General features: G+C 38.0%; 1 protein-coding gene across 6 annotated transcripts in view; it reads right to left on the reverse strand.

The window, feature by feature from the left end:
* Positions 1 to 8,814: 8,814 nt before the first annotated feature.
* Kcnc2 (potassium voltage-gated channel subfamily C member 2) overlaps positions 8,815 to 18,594 on the reverse strand; it is a 181,855-nt gene continuing 172,075 nt past the window's right edge. Inside the window, exons 4-6 of one of the 6 annotated variants that reach the window (XM_029542371.1) lie at positions 18,228 to 18,331; positions 16,578 to 16,742; positions 10,998 to 11,066 (exon numbers count right to left, since the gene is read on the reverse strand). In XM_029542371.1, the coding sequence (XP_029398231.1) occupies positions 16,623 to 16,742; positions 18,228 to 18,331 (224 nt within the window). In that variant the 3' untranslated portion in view covers positions 10,998 to 11,066; positions 16,578 to 16,622. Of the gene's footprint in view, positions 11,067 to 11,167; positions 13,112 to 16,577; positions 16,743 to 18,227; positions 18,332 to 18,594 lie in introns of those variants that run through there. The other 5 variants (XM_029542370.1, XM_029542369.1, XM_029542368.1 and 2 more) reach the window with 5 other exon arrangements.

Below are 18,594 nucleotides of genomic sequence, written 5' to 3' on the forward strand. Positions count from 1 at the left end.
TTGGGAAGAGAGGCCCCTTGGTCTTGCAAACTTTATATGACCCAGCACAGGGGAAGGCCAGAGCCAAGAAGTGGGAGTGGGTGGGTAGGGGAGCAGGTGGCAGGGGGAGGGTATGGGGAACTTTCAGGGTTGCATTTGAAATGTAAATAAGGAAAATAATAATTAAAAAAAAAACGAAGTACTTGCGGGAGGAACGATGTTTCAGATCATGAAGCAATGGCTTCTTGTGGGCTCCAGTATGAGTACTGAGAGGCCCCAAGACATGCTTCTTTGTTGCAAGCAACTCATGATGTCATTTCTACAATTATCCTTAGTACTTATCATTTTTCTTTATCTATTTACTGTTCCTTTTCTTCTTTCCTTCCTTCCTTCCTTCCTTCCTTCCTTCCTTCCTTCCTTCCTTCCTCCCTCCCTCCCTCCCTTCCTTCGATTAAACAGGTATTTAGTGACCTGGCAAGATCTAGTGGAACCTGCTTGATATCCAGAAATTGGATGTTACCAATGTTAAAGTGAAGGCTGTTCACAAATTCAAGAGAAATGTATGTTACAGTCACTCTCTCTAGGTGGAAATGAAAGTAGAACCTAGGGTCACAGGCAGAGATGAGTAATTCTGCAGCTGTTCCCACAGTCTTACTCTCAATTCTGTATAATAAATATAGGGCATTTTTATTATAAAATTGAGGATGGAATAATATACAGATATTTTCCAGGAAGTTAACAATGGGTCCCTTGGGTTCAGGGACGATGGTGGCAGTCCCCTAGGAATTCTCCATACAGGTTGAGTGAGAAGGCTTTTTGTAGACAAACAGGTGGGGTCTAAAAATTATAAAGACTGCAAGGTCAGCAGTATGACCTCATGTTTGCCCTTTTATGAAACCGTATCGGCTCACACATGTCTGAAAGATACTGACTTTGTAACCTCAATACTGCTACCCTGACCTCACCAGAGACTGGTGGTCGGGAGATATAAAAAAAAATTGTGCTTGCTGCAAAATTTTTGTATCTGAGATTGTATAGTTCCCTTCTTTCTGTTCTAAATCTGTATTACTCCGTATCACAAGAAAATGTTGGCACAGGAAAACAGAGAAGCATTTATGCCCCCATGGATTTTGTAACCCAATTTCCTTGTATGATTGCAATAACCCTTGGTTATTGTTTCAAACCAAATAAAAAGACAGAAGATTGACAGCATTCACCCCTCCATGTTTCCTGACTACTGATGTGGTCTGGCAGGCTACTTTACCTGTCCTACTCATGACTTCTCTACCCTAAGAAGGTTGAAAAATCTTCTCAAACCATGGGCTGAAATAAACCCGTTATTCCCTGAATTCATTTTGATGGGCATTTTGTCAGAGGAGCAAATGAGATAACTAATATAGCCACCCTGTCATTATGCAATATTACCTGCCTACAAGAATTGAGTGTTCACACACCATGCTATTAATCTGGGAATGCATTGAGCTTCACTAATTAGTGGAGTCGGTGTATAAAATTTTGGCTCACCAGTCACTGAAAGCCAAGTAGCACATTCACCAGCACACGTCAATGGACTACTACAAGGCTTTTTCGCCCTAACTGATATCTAGGAAAAGCTTCCTACTAATATTTTGTAGAGTAGAGGAAAATTGGGCTTGGTTTATTGATTATTCAGCATCATGGATTGGCATAGCTTGAGAGTGGACAGCTGTGGTACTGGGCCATCTTTTCTAGGGCTTAAATGTAACAGTGAATAGACATCTTCTTCGTGGGCACACAATGCATAGTGATATTTTATTTTTCCTTTCTTGGAAATAACTACAGGCAGACATGTAACTGTATGGTGATGTGTGGTATATAATAAATAACTTCACAGGACAGTGACAAACTTTGAACTAACTTGTTTGGAAAATGTGTGGCAAGGAAATTGGTAGATGTCTGTAAGTGTACATCATACATTTTGAACAAGGAAAACTGAATAATTGTTCCCAGTATAAATCCTCAGTAACCACAGAAGGAAAATACTGTTATTATCAGTTCATAGCATGATATATTATGCTAATATCAGTCTTTTTGCCCAACTACTAATGACATGGACCAATGGGATTAAGAACAAATTTCTACGGTGGTAAGGATTTAGGGTGTAAGTCAGAAAGTTCAACAAGGCAAATTTCTACTCATCAAGACTGACCTAGGTAAAGCTATTGTTGTAGGCTCAATCTTCCAGCAGTACAGACCAAAATTTAATTGGTGATGTAGTGACATTTCTTCAGGGAGGATGTTCAGACAGCTATCTGGTGTTAAGTATACTGGACAGATCCCATCATTATTGCGTCAGTATTTTATTTTTACTGAAACATACAGGCAATTAAATATGCATTTACCATTTTTTGAAACAGCGTTTGATTTTATTTTTATTAGATATTTTCTTTATTTACATTTCAAATGTTATCCCCTTTCCTAGTTTCCTCTCTGAAAATCCCCTATGCCCCCCGCCTGCTCCCCAACCCACCCACTTCTACTTCCTGGCCCTGGCATTCCCCTATACTGGAACATAGAACCTTCACAAGACCAAGGGCCTCTCCTCCCATTGATGGTTGACTAGACCATCCTCTGCTACATATGTAGCTACAGACATGAGTCCTACCATGTGATTTCTTTGATTAATGATTTAGGCCCAGGGAGCTTTGGGGGTACTGGTTAGTTCATATTGTTGTTCCTCCTATAGGGCTGCAAATCCCTTCAACTCTCTGGGTACTTTCTCTAGCTCCATCATTGGGGACCCTGTGCTCCATCCAATGGATGACTGTGAACATCCACTTCTGTATTTGCCAGGCACTGGTAGAGTCTCTCAGGAGACAGGCTCCTGTCAGCAAAATCTTGTTGGCATCTGCAATAGTGTCTGGATTTGGTGGTTGTCTATGGGATAGATTCCCAGGTAGGGCAGTCTCTGGATGTTCATTCCTTCTGTTTCTGCTTCGAACTTTGTCAACACCCTTCACAATAGTAACAAATAATATAAAATACCTTGGTGTGACTCTAAAGAAGTGAAAGATCTGTATGATAAGAACTTCATGTCTCTAAAGAAAGAAATCGAAGAAGATCTCAGAAGATGAAAAGATCTCCCATGTTCATGGATTGGCAGGATTAATATAATAAAAATGGCTATCTTGCCAAAAGCAATCTACAGATTCAATGCAATCCCCATCAAAATTCCAACTCAATTCTTCAGAGTTAAAAAGGGCAATTTGCAAATTCATCTGGAATAATAAAAAACCTAGGATAGCAAAAACTATTCTCAACAATAAAAGAAGCTCTGGTAGAATCTCCATCCCTGATTAAAAAATGATTTACCATTTTTTTAATGCAGTGCTCTTACCTAAACTACATCTGTGAACTGGCAGAATGTCTGCCTATGTATGGGTTTGTGCCCCAGAACTCACTGGTCTTGCCATGATCACAAACATCAGAAGCAACTGCCCTATGGTGGCTATGAATGACACTTTGGGTGCTCACTCAGAATCTTTGGGAAAGCAACAAATTGCAGGTCTTCTCAAGAGGTTCTGTATACTCTGAAACTACACAGACAAAGCAGGTCCTGTTTTATCTCAGGGTCATGTTTCATAGACCCAAGAGGCGATGGAACAAAAGGTAGGTCGGATCACTCATTCCTAGTACTAGTGGCCTGGTAGAAAGGTCTGTGTTTTCTTATCTCCCCCTTATGTTCTGCTTGAGGAAACATCAATATGTCTGTGGAAACCCCAGAATCCCAGACTACTGTTAATCCCTTTGAGTTCTTCACTCCTCCTAATCAAATGGCAAGGAAGAGTGTTAGTATATTAGTAAGGGTGGCTTGTTCTGATTATCAAGGGAAGTTATTTGAACATCTCATAGGGCATCTCATTACTGTTGTGTCTGATGATGAACTTTAATGACAAATACAATCCCTTAGTCCTATAGGATTACAAATATTTTAACTCTTTAAGGGATGAAGATCTGTGTCATACTACAAGATAAACCATAACTTGCTTGTTGAAGGAATGCAGATTGAGTTGTAGAAGAGGTGCAGGTATAATGCCCAATTGTAATTATGTAGGTAGTCATGAGTCTTCCTCACTTCTACACATTTATACATGTAAATATGACATAATTTATTTCTTCTAATTTTACTTCCTTATGATTATTCATAATATGTAATGAGTTTATACCATAGTATTTAAGTATTATTAATTTCATAGCACACCATTTACGTACTGTGAATTTTGGAGCATAGTATTTGAGTTGTCGGATAGTACAGAGAATAATAATCACCACTTAAGGATTTTATTGCCTTTTCTGGAGAATGATTTAGTACGTTTTTCAAATGAAAGTGGAATATTTTAGTCAGTCACACAGGAATTCACAGGGTATCTGGGAGGGATTAGATCCAGAAAATCAGTACCCAGGGGCAAAACCCACACATGCTCCAATTTCTTATATTAAAATCGTAGGATATGCATTCTCCAAGCACATATTCACCTGTTAAATATTCTATATATTATGTAATGAAATATCATGTAAATGCTATGTAAATAATTGCCGATGAATTATTAGTAAACCATTGTAAGAAAAGGTGTTTGCATATTTAGCAATGAAACAATCATTTCCTTAAAAAACTTCTATCCATAAATGGTTGAGTTTTCAGATGTAGAACAAGAAGGAATTCGAGGGCCAATCATTTTATTTTAGTCAGGATCATGATCTGCCTTCGTTGAAGGATAGGTATCAACTCAAGTCTTCCATCTGGATTAAAACTGATAAGTTGAACATCTGGCAATTTGTTTGTTCAGTTTGCTTTGGTTTCTAAGTGTTGAGGATCCAATCCAAGGCTTTGTGCATTCTGGGTAAATGTTCTATAAAACGGTTCAATCCCATGCACAAATGGCAGACTTGTAGCTCTAAATTTCATGTGTCATTTCACTGGACTGGTATCCTGACTAGACAATATTTCTGGATGTGTCTCTGATGGTATTTATGGAAAAGATTAACATTTAAATCGGTAAGCTGAGTGGAGCAGATTGCCCTCCCCAATGTGGGTGGGCATGATCCAATCTGTTGAGTGCCTGAATGGAATAAACAGTGGAGAAAGGGTAGCTGGATCTTCTCACTGAATATTTGAGCTGCCATATGTCTCTTCTCATGCCCCTTGATTTGAACTTGTATTACCTGTACTTATGACTAGTTCTGAGGCCTCAGGCTGGAATGAAACTATCGTTCCATTCAGTGGTTAGGCCTTCAGAGGTAGACGAGAACTTAAACTAAGTTTTCAGGCCTTCTGACTCACAGTGGAAATATACCACCACCTCCGCCATGCAAATAGCAGACTGAAAACTCTGAACCTCCATAGTTCCATGAGCCAATGTCCTAAAATAAATCTCTTTATGTGTGTGTGTGTCTGTCTCTGTCTCTCACTGTGTGTGTGTGTGTGTGTGTGTGTGTGTGCATGAATACATGTGTGAGTGTGTTCTGTTGTTAGTGTTTCCCTGGACGTGGTTGACTATTGCAGTCTTAACTAACAAGTGAAGAAGCTGTGGTCCATACAAAAGAATGGTATACTAAAAAGAAATGAGTTATCAAGTGTCTTTCTTTGCTTCTCTGTTGCTGTGAAAAAATACTCACCAAAACCAGTGTAGAAGAGAAAAGGGTTCCTTCATAATGTTTCCAAGTCACAATCCAGATAGAAGATTCAGCAGAAGCCATGGAGGAATGCTACTCACTGACTTGCTCAGCCTACTTTCTTAGAGGACCCAGGACCACCGTTCCAGTGGTGGCTCCTCATACAGTCGTATGGTCTATCCTACATCAATCACTAATAAAGATACAGTCCTCACAGATGTGCCTACAGCCCAGTGTGATGGAGGCATTTCCTGAACTGAGGTTCCCTCTTTCCGGGAGACTTCAGTTTGTGTCACAGTGACAAGAATCTAGGCAGCATATCAAGTCATGAAAAGATAGCAAGTGACTTTTTGCATATATTAGTCCATGAAAGGAGCTTCCCTGAAAAGCTGAACTGACCACACAAAAGAACTTCAGGCTGCAGAATTGCTCTGTGTGGTACTCGAAAGGAACGCACCTAGTACAACGTAGTTATATATGATGCAGTCATATGAATATATAATTGCTTCACCTACTCCAGTAGTGACTTCTGTGACAGGCCTAGAAACCTGGACATAGTCCCGAGGCAAAAACATTCACAGAAACTTAGTCTCCTGGACTAAGTATCCCGTATAACAAATGCTCCAAACTTGTCCTTGCAAATGGATCTGTGTGCTTTGTGTATTGTTTTATTATAGGTGCCGCCAAGCAATGACTTGCCAAATACCTAAGCAAAATTGAACTTTGCTTCCTGGCCTTCACCAATGCCCTAGGTAGTCCTTGAGCTGACACTGGGCTTGGAATTCAGTAAGAATGGTACCTATTCAGTCACAGTCAGAATCGCCTCTAGTATTGTAAGAGAGATAGTGAAAGTAATCAGGTATTGCTATCTACTACACAGAGTTAGAAATCTCAGGGCAAGCTTAGCAAAGTTTAGAATTCTTATTATAGTTATGTATAGCCAATGGTTTAGGAAGTAGATCGGGCTGTGGTTTGAGGAGGAACTAGAATATTGCATCATTCATGAGGTTAGCTAGAGTGGAACTTCCTAATTAGAACCATGGCTTGGGCATGAAAGCCCTTGCCCAAGGAGTGTAAAGACCTCACACCTGGCTTATAAGAATATAGATGACCTTAGATAGAGCCCAGTTCCTGCCAGTCTTTATGTTTACATCCTCTGTTTTGTGTAAGAGTCATTAAGCATCCAATAACCTCATTGTACCTTGCTAATGTGTCACCTAACTTCCCTATTTTCTTCTGTATTAAAAGTTTGGTGCTCGATTTGACAAATTAGATTCAGATACACACTCTGTGTCCATGTCTGTTTGTCACCTGCACCATCTCCTTGCTCACCTGTAACCACCGGAACCCTAGTTTCACCTGTGGATCAAGGACCCAAGTGAGGTCCATCTGCAGCATATAATGTCCAGTACTTATGATGAACTCCAGTGTGAATCCTGGGCATTATGTGACAATGTCACTGTGTGGACCCAGACTCCCCCAACTGAAGTGCATGGGCTGTCTAATGCTGAGAGACATCTGTGCATGCACATAAGGAGCCAGAGAAAGTCTGACCTTCTGCTGTGGAATAATACAAATCATACTTTTTATAATGCATGCTAGGTTTTCTAGAATTTGGAGTGGAGGTGCCCTTAGACTTTGAAAATTCTAATGTAATGTTCAAATCACATATTGTCATTGTTCACTTTCACTTGATGATGTAATGCAAAATAAATGTGATAATGCTGAGCCAACTATTTAGTTGTAGAAAACAATGAAAATATTCATCTAAGCAAAAGTAGTTTAAGAAAGAATTAGATGGAATATTCTATCAATATTAATCTCACTAAACCCCCAATGGAGAATAATATAAATCTATCATTTGATAATATTTAAATATTAAAACTTCCATTTTTGGCAGTGAAAATTGGAAAATTTCAAGTGACATATTGTAATCAAATTTAACTCCTAAGGATTTCAATATTTAAACTGATTCATAAGTAAAGATGTTTTCAAGCAGACTGTAGGTTCCTGAGAGTCTTCATAAGTTCATCGGTAGTGATCCTTCAGTCTGGCTGATTATTTACTTCTTTTTGTATTTTATTTATATGTGTATGTGCCACAGTGTGTGTATGAAGGTCTGTGAACATATAGTGAGGCAGTTCCCCTTCCACTGGGTAGGGCCTAGGGTTTAAACTCAGATGGGCAGTCATGATGGAAAGGACCTTTCCCCTCTGAGGCCTCTCACTAGCCCCCACTTGTGATGCATTGTAAAAATAAGATGAATATCATTACTCTTTACTTGGGACATTTATTCCTGTTTTTTTTAAAATAAGAAATGGTGGTAATTGCTATTGATAGAAGTATATGTTTTTCTTTATTCACAGTGTTCCTTGTCACAGTGAATCTTTCCTCTGAATATCGTTATTAACATTTGCAGGTGACTCTACTTTCAAAACCCTCTTTGCTAGGCCCAGCATCTTAATACTCTTGTCATTAGCACTGAACAGCTTGAGAGACAGAAACTCGCATGCAGATACATTATTAAAAGAGGGGGCCAGATTTGCCTACTTTCTTTTCTGCTTCAGTACTTTTATTTTCTTTCCTCTTCTCTCCTACCATTGGATGGTATTACAGAATTGTGTATGGTCTAAGTTTATTCATATCCCTGCATTATGGCTGGGATGCCAGCTATGTTCATCATGTGGAGGAAACAGAGATCCAAAGACAGAAGGCATGTTTTAAAGTAGGATTTATACCAAGAGGTTCAGTAAATATTTAAAATGTAGGAAGGACACTTGTGACAAAAATGTAAATGACAGTTGTGTCACCCAGGTCCTGAGCTGCACTGATAATGATATTAAAACACAGTATTCTCCCCCTACTACTGAGGCAAATCAGACATAAAGTGAAATTTTAGTACTAATCATAAAATTGCCTATGAACACAAAGTATCATAGCAGTAATAGTCATGAGAGAAACTGAGACGGATAAAGCAAGAAAACAGAATGAAATTGAAAATATAAGCTATGTTCCAAAGTTTTGAGTGAATGTGAGAGCTTCCGTAGCTTTGAAAGCCCTTCATTTCCAACTTCTTGGGACTGTGTAAGTGTGTGCGCTGTGGAACCATGAAGCAGGACAGGAGCCAAGCCATTGAAATCGTAACACACAAAGAAAGGAAGCCAGAGAAGGGTATGAATCATTTAATCAGGTAGGATTCAAGTCTATCCCCAGATCAGTTGACTTTTATTCTTCATTTCAGTTAGTAACATGTCCATTGGCTTATCACAAAGGTTAGGCATGCACCTTGAGATGGTCACAAAAGGTACACGATACAGAGGAGTTATAGTTAGGCTATATAGTATATTCAGAATCCCAGGGGAACTATTAGATTCTGGAAATATTGATTAAGCAAGATGAAAAACTCTTATACAGTTTCAACTACAGCAGTGATAAAGACAAATGCACGCTCCGTTAGCCACAAAGCTCACACACACAAAAAAAGTAATTGGTTGAAGAATATCTCTTTTATGCAAAATAGACATTTTAGGATATAATTTGATAATATTCTACTATATACTGACATTTTCCTTGATAATTTAATAAAAAAATATTCTCATTGCCAGAATTTATAGTTTTTAATATTTATAATTGAGGTAACAAGGACAAAAGACTTAAGCTATGAACACTGTTGATGACTTTCTTCTAGATAGTAACGGCGTTCCAGAACTAAATGAACACGTGACCAAGAAACGATTAGATTTCTTTGTAGACACTAGAAGTTTACAACACAGTCGACACGCTGATATATAAGCGGTTTGCAAGGAAATGAGGCAATCAGTGTTTGGAGATCCAACACATAATGTACAAATAAGAGAAATGAAAACAGACCTATACTACATCGGATTCACTGCCCTCTGTAATTCACTGCAAAACCACCGCGAGCCGGAGAGGAGCCATTCAGAGCCTTGCGGGCATCCTTGAAGCTCCACAGACTCTGGCCATTAATGCTGCTCTCTATGAGACTGTGAGAGGGGCGGACCCATGCACACATTGGTATTTACAGTTCTTCCGTGGACTCAGGTCTGTCGACAAGCAGAATATTCCCATGGCGAGCACCATCTCAGTTCCATCCACCGTCCCTTTTTATAAGCTTTAAATGCCTCACAAGATGCGGGACCTCTTCTGGAAACAACCCGGTCACATCGGGTTACATTCGGTAGCAGAAGTTTTCCGGTACAATCCTTGGAATGGCTAAATCTCAATGTCCTTTTTTCAGCGGTCAAAAATCCATGATAAATTCTGTACAACACTGCAGTCAATAACAGCAGCACCAGACAGCATATTAATTCCTTACCGTAAATCTCTGAGGATTCATAGCATTCTATGAATGGTGTTATCAAAAGAATCGCGGTGTTTCTAAATTTCGAGTATTTACGTCTGGGTAAATGCATTGCTGTACAAGATCTCTTGACATGCAGCTCATGCTCTAGGGCTTGGGAATGGAGACTAACACATGTCTCTATCCAATAACACAAGTGAAAATTGCCTTTCTATCAAAAATAAACATGAGAATCAGGAATTCATCAACACTCTTAAGGATAATTCATTGAAAGTTATAGTCTAGGCTGAGATTATATTATGGCATTTTCCTTCCCTCGCATACTCAAAATAGCAGATACACTATTGCTACGGCATTTGATAGGGATGTGTAAACAGACTATCTTCCCTCCAGACTGAAAAAAAAAAAAAAAAAAGACTCCCTAGGGATGCTGATTGCTAGGTAGTAGAAACCAGCACTGCGTTAGGGAACAGAGAATTGTGGTGAAACTGCTGCTTCGGTCCTGCTCATGAAAAAAAAAAAAAAATATTCACAGTGCCTATTAATCTAGGTAGTCTACACAGCATCATTAGTTTTGCATACAAAGCAGAGAGGCTGCTCCAAGCAGCAAAGAAGACATGGCAGGAGGTAGGGAGTTCAAAGAGACGATCAGGGTGCTTCTACCCTCTATGGAGACAGATAGCATATAGAGTTAAGATAGGGAGCTAAGACAGACAGATGGAGACAACACACGGGACAAAGCACCTGATTAAACACAGCCTGAAAATTCTGGTTAGTCCTTTGATGCAAATCTTAAGGCTAGTCAAAAAACCCTCTGGTGAACACCAGTAACTTTTAATGTTCACACAAAATAATAAATAAAAATAAAGAGGCAAGGAAAAAGAAAGACAAAAGCTTTGGGTAATATTTGGCACTCTACCTCTAAAAATAATGACAAATTCTAGGACTTAAAGGGGGGAATGGCTCTAGTACCAAGCAGCCATTCTTGGCTGAACGATGCAAGCCTGGTGAGCTGTTACCTTTTTTTCACGTTTTGTGCCTTCCCCAAGCCACTAAGTAAGAGATCTGGCCTCGGCTTGCGTGTAACCAGTAATGACAACCTCTTTGCAGTTATCTGTGTATACAAACAACCAAAAACATTCAGAACACCAATACAGCATTTTTTATATATATGTATATAAAAAAAGAAAAATAAATCAATCGAAAAATAAAGGTATTTAAAGTAAATACTTCTATCAAAGAAGGGGTGGGGGATAGCAAGGAGAAAGGCACCCCTCCCTGCCCCACAATTCAACGTGCAGAACAGGCTCCCAGCGGTTTCACATTTGCAGGATGGTTTGAAGCAAGTACACGTATCCCGAGCCATCCAGTCCCAGGACTCTACAACATTGTACTCAGGTGATACAGACAAGATGGTCCATGCCAATGAACTGACCAAAGTCATGTTCTATGCGATCTAGATAGGATCCCAGACATCTTCAGAATGGTTTGGACTCACAAGAAATGAAGGTCCAGTAAAGTGGCTGGCATTTAGAAGCACGCTATTAAAGTATATCTCCCTGAAGATATGGCTTATGCATTAGTGCACTGGCCCATATCTGACACTATTGGTCACTGTATTGCGAAAGGAAAGTGGGGCGATTTGTCTTGAGTAGTAGCACTACTTTAGATCATCTTTAAAGCCAGGATAAGATGTTTAGCTACTCAAGTAGCGTTTCTGACTTCAAACAATAATATCATGCAGGAGCTACACTGTTATTAATGGAGCCTGGAGAAACTCTACAGTTAATTGTTTCCATTACAGGGTAAACAGTAGTTAGTTGTATTGATAGAATTTAGCCGATTGATGCAGATTGATTTACAAGATAGATGGGATGGGAGACCGAGAGCGCCTCAGAGGACACGGAGAGTTGTAGGGGGATGTTACTGGAGAGAGTCTCAGAGCATTGCCTGCCAAGCCCGCTATGTTGTTTAAGCTTCGGGATTTTTCATATCCTTTTATGAAAAAATGCATAGACATCAGTTGAGTTCAACCAGAAAATAGACAAACAGTACAGTGCAGGGTAACCCCAAGTGCTATTTTTCAGCTAAAACCACTTGTAAAGAATTCAATATTGACACAATTCATACATCTAAAAACTGAAGCTCACTTTATTTCACATTCTGAAAAAAAAAATAAACCAGCTATCCCAAACTATAGCTACAATATTTCAAACTATATTCATGCTTATTATAATTAGTATTGATGTCATTTTGGCATAGAGACTACAAGAACTTTTAAACATTAGGCAAAATAAAAACAAACAAAAAATAAAAAGAAAAACCCTTAAATACATTTATAGACTCAACACTTTTAAATTTCAGGACATGTTTCTAAAAATTAAAAATACAGAAGATATGTTCCTTTTCATTTTAGTTTAATTAACTCACGAAGCATGCTTAACCTGAGGTACACACTTATGTCCAACATATGTATTTTTTTTAAGGTTTACTAGGTTAAAAAGTGTGATTCATAATAATAATGGCATTTGATACCATTATCCAGGTGATACAGGATGGAAAGTGCATTATTAATCCCTTAGGTAGTAAAAATAAAATTAAATTAAATTAAATAAAAAGGAAGCACATGAAATGTAAACTGAGTCACAATTTTAGTGGAATAGATCTGAATCTGATACATGCAGATGACTCCATCTCTGAGGCAAATTTTGTTTTAACCAAAAACTCTCGACCTAGTCTATTGTTGGTGATAGCCATGTACTTAGAGAGTTTAAACAGCTTCTCAGGAACATTAGCTTGGTTGTTTTCCCTAATCACTTCAGCCAGGACCCCATCCTGTGACCTTTGGAGGCAGTCATGTATTGTAGCATTTTTTTTTTTTCGGTAGAGTATTAGAAACAGTCAAATGAGCTGGGGGCGCTTCTCATACAAAGTGTGACGTGACGTGACGTGCAGAGCAAGACACGTGAGTGAGAGTGGAATCCTATCACACAGCTTTGGAAATAAGCATTTTGGTAGTTCCACTGAACAGTTAGAGGGTGGGAAATGAACTTCCTGTAGGACACCCAAAATTGAGTAAGTGCGCACAGTTCCAGTGAGCTTCTGGTCTTGTGTCTCCTTTAGTCTGTGCAGTACTCTCCATGGGCTCTAGTGTGCTTGCTGATTGGGGGACGAAGAGAAAAGAAAGTCCTTTGTAACCGCCTCTACGTTTTATTGGGACCGAAGTAATTTTTATATTTATCTGACGTAGGAGAGGCCAAGACAGTTATACATCAAGACAGACTCCATAGCAACTTTTGAACAGGCTAAAACTGGGAAAAACAGGGCAGAAGAGCACGGACCACTCCCTGCCCACAAGGACCACTCCCTGCCCACATGCACACACGGTAACTTCCAGTAGTCTTAGTGTCTTCTAAATAATTTTGTAAATAGACATTTTACAATCTATTAATTATAAGTGGGGTTTGCGGAATGGATTTTTATGTTGAATAAAGATTTACCTGCCTCTGCTCAGCTAGTATCCTTCATTATAAAACACGGGAGAGGGTAGGTTTTCATTCCATTCTGATGGATGATGTGATGGTTAATGAAAGGATGCCTTCATTTATTTTAATTGGAAGTAATTTATCCTTACATAGAAACCATGTACATGGTAACTCCATTCTCTCTGCTCTTCTGTAAATTGGCTGAAAGTATAACTTTGAAAATTACAAAGAAAATGATTTTCCTACACAGTTAAAGTTGATTTTGTGACCTAAAAAATGTAAACTAGATAACAGACACTGACGCATGCTAATTTCTGGTGTGTGAATGCATCCCAGGGGTAATTTACAGCCCAAGTTCCTTATACAACTGAGACATGTAATGAACTGTTAGATAATTTTATTTTAATCACCCAGTGATAGATGAATCCTGATTGCTATTCTAAACTGTTAATTGTTCTTCTAAATTATAGATTTTTTAAAAGTCGGTATTTCTTGTTTACAGATTTTTTTTAAATTTTAATATCAGTAATTTAATATCATTTGAAGAAGCACTCCTCATTTAGCAGCAACTATTTAATTAGTAAAATTATGTGCTCTTTATATATTTTAGTTTTATCTATTCCAAATATTTCTAATTAGAAATTATCATACTTTTTTTTTCTTTTGCTTAATCAAGCTTTTCCAGGAGTGACTGGAAATATCCATAAAGATTTAAATATAAAATGTAAGTTATTCATGAACATAACCATAGTAAGCCTTCTTAGAACCAAGTTCCAAATAAAGAATATGCATTTTATTCAGCTTCTAGGGGCATATACTTATTCGGGAGAATATCAATGATGGCTTGCTTCTCAAAAGCAGTTGTAAGGAAACACAAAGTAATCTTGGGAGATTACTTTTTAAATGAATCCTTGCGTCCTCCTAATGCATTATGAAATATTTCCATAATTATAAGTAAAACAACAAAATAGGAATCCAGTAATATTTTAAAATCATACAGAGAGAATGTTTAGAACATTTCAATAGAATTAGTAGAAATCAACTTGAAAACTGAATTAAGATCCTTCCTCTAGGAAGCAAAGGTTAGAGTAAATAAAAGAACTCTGTACGTTATATAAAGGAAAGGGAAAAGACAACGGATAGGTTCTGGTATATGTAATAAAAGAAGACAAAAGCAAAAATGGTTACGTGTATCCAGAAATGAAGCCCACATAAAGAACGCATGCAGTTATGGAAGAAATAATCAAGAACATGGAAGAGTTGGTGTGCTAAGAAATGATGAAAAAATAAGAAGTTCGTGGGAGATGCTCAGTTTTCAGAAGAAGTCCTCATTAAAAAGTATACTTTGCATTTAGAAAATAAACTTGCATGTATCTTTCCAGGCAGAACAAGTACCTTATTAACTAACTCTTTTGTTCATAAAGCTTGCAATTTTAGAGTAAAAAATTTTATTGACATACTATCTTACAATGCCCAAATTTCTCAGACTTTCCAGACAAGGTTTCTCTGTATAGCCCTGACTTTCCTGGAACTCACTTTGTAGACCAGGCTGGCCTTGAACTCAGAAATCCACCTGCCTCTGCCTCCCGAGTGCTGGGATTAAAGGCGTGCGCCACCACACCCGGCTTTCTCTGACATTTTTAGCTGTATTATATGACATGAAGGAAAATGTGCAACAAGATCTTTAAATTCATTACCCTTTTATAAGCACTGCATATAATACTTTAGTGGAAGATGCATAAAAATGAATGTCTACTTAATCACATATACTAATAAGTGTGTGTACACCTATATACATGTATTCATATACAGACCAATTCTGTTACGATATTTATGTACTAAAAGGGTTTTGAACACAAAATTTTACTACCTAATATGTGCACATATATTTGGCCAAAAATACTATACTATTTTATCTTAAACTTTCTAGCACATATGTAAATTTTAAAAATAGTAAACAAACCTTTCAGAGGACTGAAATACATTTTTAGCTCAAGGAACTCAGGTAAATCATGGAAGTGACTGGAATGAAGAATCATTTGAGCTATTTATTGCTCAGCAAAAAAATAAAAATAAATAAATAAAACAAAATGAAGAGGCCTCTGTCTGCTTCTGCGCCGCAAAGACATTGAAGTAGAGAACAAGTAAAATATTTGGAAGAAATGAAAGGGAACCAGGGCATGAGATAGCAGATACTCTTTAAGGAGGACATCGTAAGACAAACATTTTAAGTTTAAAACGTTAAAGATATAGGAAAACCATTTTACATAACAAATATGGACACTGTTTATAGAATACAGTGAAACAAAAGATCAAAGTTTCTGTTCAGAGTAGCCAATTATAGTAAAAAAAAAAAAAAAATCATCATAGATCTTCACCTGTCCTGATACAGTCTTTAACAATGGCCCTTTCAAGCCATTTCTTAATTTCATCAACAAATATTTATTATTTCCTACATGTTAGATGTTGTTTACTGTCTGCTGAGAAAAATATTAATGGATTTTAAATTATTTCACTGGGCCTAAGGGGAAAATTATGTAATTTTAGTCCCAATTGACCTTTCAATTGATTAAAAAGGATGCACGTGGCAGAGTAGAGTATGTCGCACTTTGAGAAAGTCGGGGAAGCTGTTGGTATCAACTGCCAGGGCATTGGGAAAGTGACTTAAAGGCTATTTAGTTCTTTCTTTTGGAAGAGAAAAAACGCCTAATCAATTATTTAATGGCCATCAATTACTTAACAAATACAATCACAGAGCCATGCAGTGAGCATTGTTTTAATAAAAACAGATAACTTTTAAAGACTGCTAAAAGCTTTCCACTAAAATAACTAAGGGCTGACTTAATGTTGACTGACTTAAGGATGTTTGCATGTTCTGTTAAAATTCTGCCCACAGACAGAAAGTAAATAAAAGGATGGAAAAAAAAGTATACAGAATAAAGGGTAATGCATTTTATATATAACAATAACATAGGCTATGGTGGTGGGTGTTAGAAAGTGTCTATAATGAGAAGACAGGATGGAGAGAATTCAAGAGCGCCACATGCTGCGCTCCCTGGAAAATGATGACTGAGCATTTTGCATCATTCTTACTTAAACAGCTAAGTCACCTACTAAGATTTGATTAAATGCATGCATACCTTTCCTGATTCCTCCATCAGAAGTGCACGTGTAATCACCTGTCGTCAATAGGAAACACGTTTCCCCTCTTCTGTTTTTGTCTCTGGTACTAGAGCGTCTGATGGGGAGCCTTTCTGGAGGTGATAATGGCGGCTCACTTCCTGTACTGTCGTCACCTGATAACACTGGTCACAGGACCACGCCCATTGACAGACAGTGATGGATGAGGAAATGAGACAGGACAGAGAGTTTACAACAGATGCCCATAGTCCAGTCACTCAATATACAGAACACAGTAATCACATCACAGTATTCGCCACAATAAAGAAAAAAATTACGTGGAGTAAGATGGAGGTGTGTTTTAAAAGGAAGAGATGTTCCTTATGAAATTCTGATTCATTTTTGGAATCAATCTAATGGGTAGTTAGCTTTCTCACAGGTGATGTGAATTCAAAATAAATGTGATAATGAATTAGACAAAATTTACTATGTAATTTGTCACGTGTTATTCAGTTACTACCAGTGGAAACGGTTAAAAATAAGAATACATTTAATAAAACTCTGTTAAGTAGTCCTGGTTTTGCAATTCCTAAAGAGTTCAGTTTTCCACTAAAATCAAACTAATCCTAAACCACGAGAAGAACCATTCCACTTTGAAGACTTAAAACGATCTGGAGCAAAGGCTATAGCCAGCTCTCCATGTCCTTGAGAGTGGTGTTCATTCTGCCTGCTCGCCAAGGACTCTGCATACCTTCATCACCCTCCACACTCGCTTGGCATTACAGTGTTGACCTCTTTGTCCATGCCTTTCTTAAGGACTCTACAGAAGAACACTGAGGAACCAAGTAATGAGTAACAACCCTAGCTAAATTCCTCCTTTCCGACAGATATTCTTAACCGCGGTAAGATACATGGTTGATGGAACTTGCAGATGAGTTTCCAAAGGCATATAAGATGAACGAACAGGAGTTCATCTCCAGCCAGACTTCTCTGAGTTTTTCTGATTGCTTCATAAAAATTTTTCAGAAGGTAAAGGGGGAATCTTGTTTCTAAATGGGTCATGAGATCATCAGCAGTCTCTTCTTTTTCATACATTGGGATGTAAAGTGAATATATAAATGCATTTAAAAATAGAAATAGATAAGTAAATAAGAGACTTTAAATTTAGCACTTTAAATAAAACACTTTAAATTTCAAAATGAGCTATTTAAATAAATACTTTGTTCATCTAAAAACTATTATATTTGATTCAGACATGATTAACAAGCAGGAACTCCCTCTGCCTTGACTTGGAGATACTGACCCTAAAGTTGGAATTAATCGGCCATAGGTTACATCTAGCATACAGGGAGCAGGAATCTAGCAAATTTCAAGTATTAAAATGTTCACAACTCAGTTCTAGAAGGGAGAAGAGGCCAAGCAAGGCACAGTGCAATTAAAAAAATGACTTCAGGAAAGAAATGCAGTTTTGTCATTGGTTATCCATGGACGATGACCTGTACCCTTAACAATGGAGGGTGTTTTTTTTTTTTTTCTATTACATGTAATTTTGTATCATGAAAAGTGTTAGGCTGCAATACCCTACTTAATTTTAAACCAATGAAAACTCAGTTCACTAGAATAACACTAGTAATGAGCTGTCTTATTGCAGGGTCTGTCTTCCACATCACCTCGTTAGCGCCTATGCCTTTGAGGTGCAAGCATCCATTCTCCCTCAGTAACTGCTTCTCCTGAACAAGGTCAAGATGCAGAGTGCCCTGTGGCAGGGGTGAAACTGAGGCAAACACACCAAGCCAAATGATATGGAGGTGAACATTTTGAGAACGAAGAATGGAACACGGTCAAGATCATACCATCACATCATGCCGAGAAGCAGGGAAACATTGGTACAGAGGCGACAAACGGGCGAAAGAAAAATATTTGCATTATCAGCAAAGTTCATTCCCACCAGGGCCAGAAAACCCCACCGACCTGCTCTGCAGATCCTTAAGCAGAAATGCTACAGTCTTGTTACATAGACAAGCTTCACACAAACAC

Source organism: Mus pahari, chromosome 9, assembly GCF_900095145.1.
Source record: "Mus pahari chromosome 9, PAHARI_EIJ_v1.1, whole genome shotgun sequence".
Taxonomy (NCBI): Eukaryota; Metazoa; Chordata; class Mammalia; order Rodentia; family Muridae; genus Mus; species Mus pahari.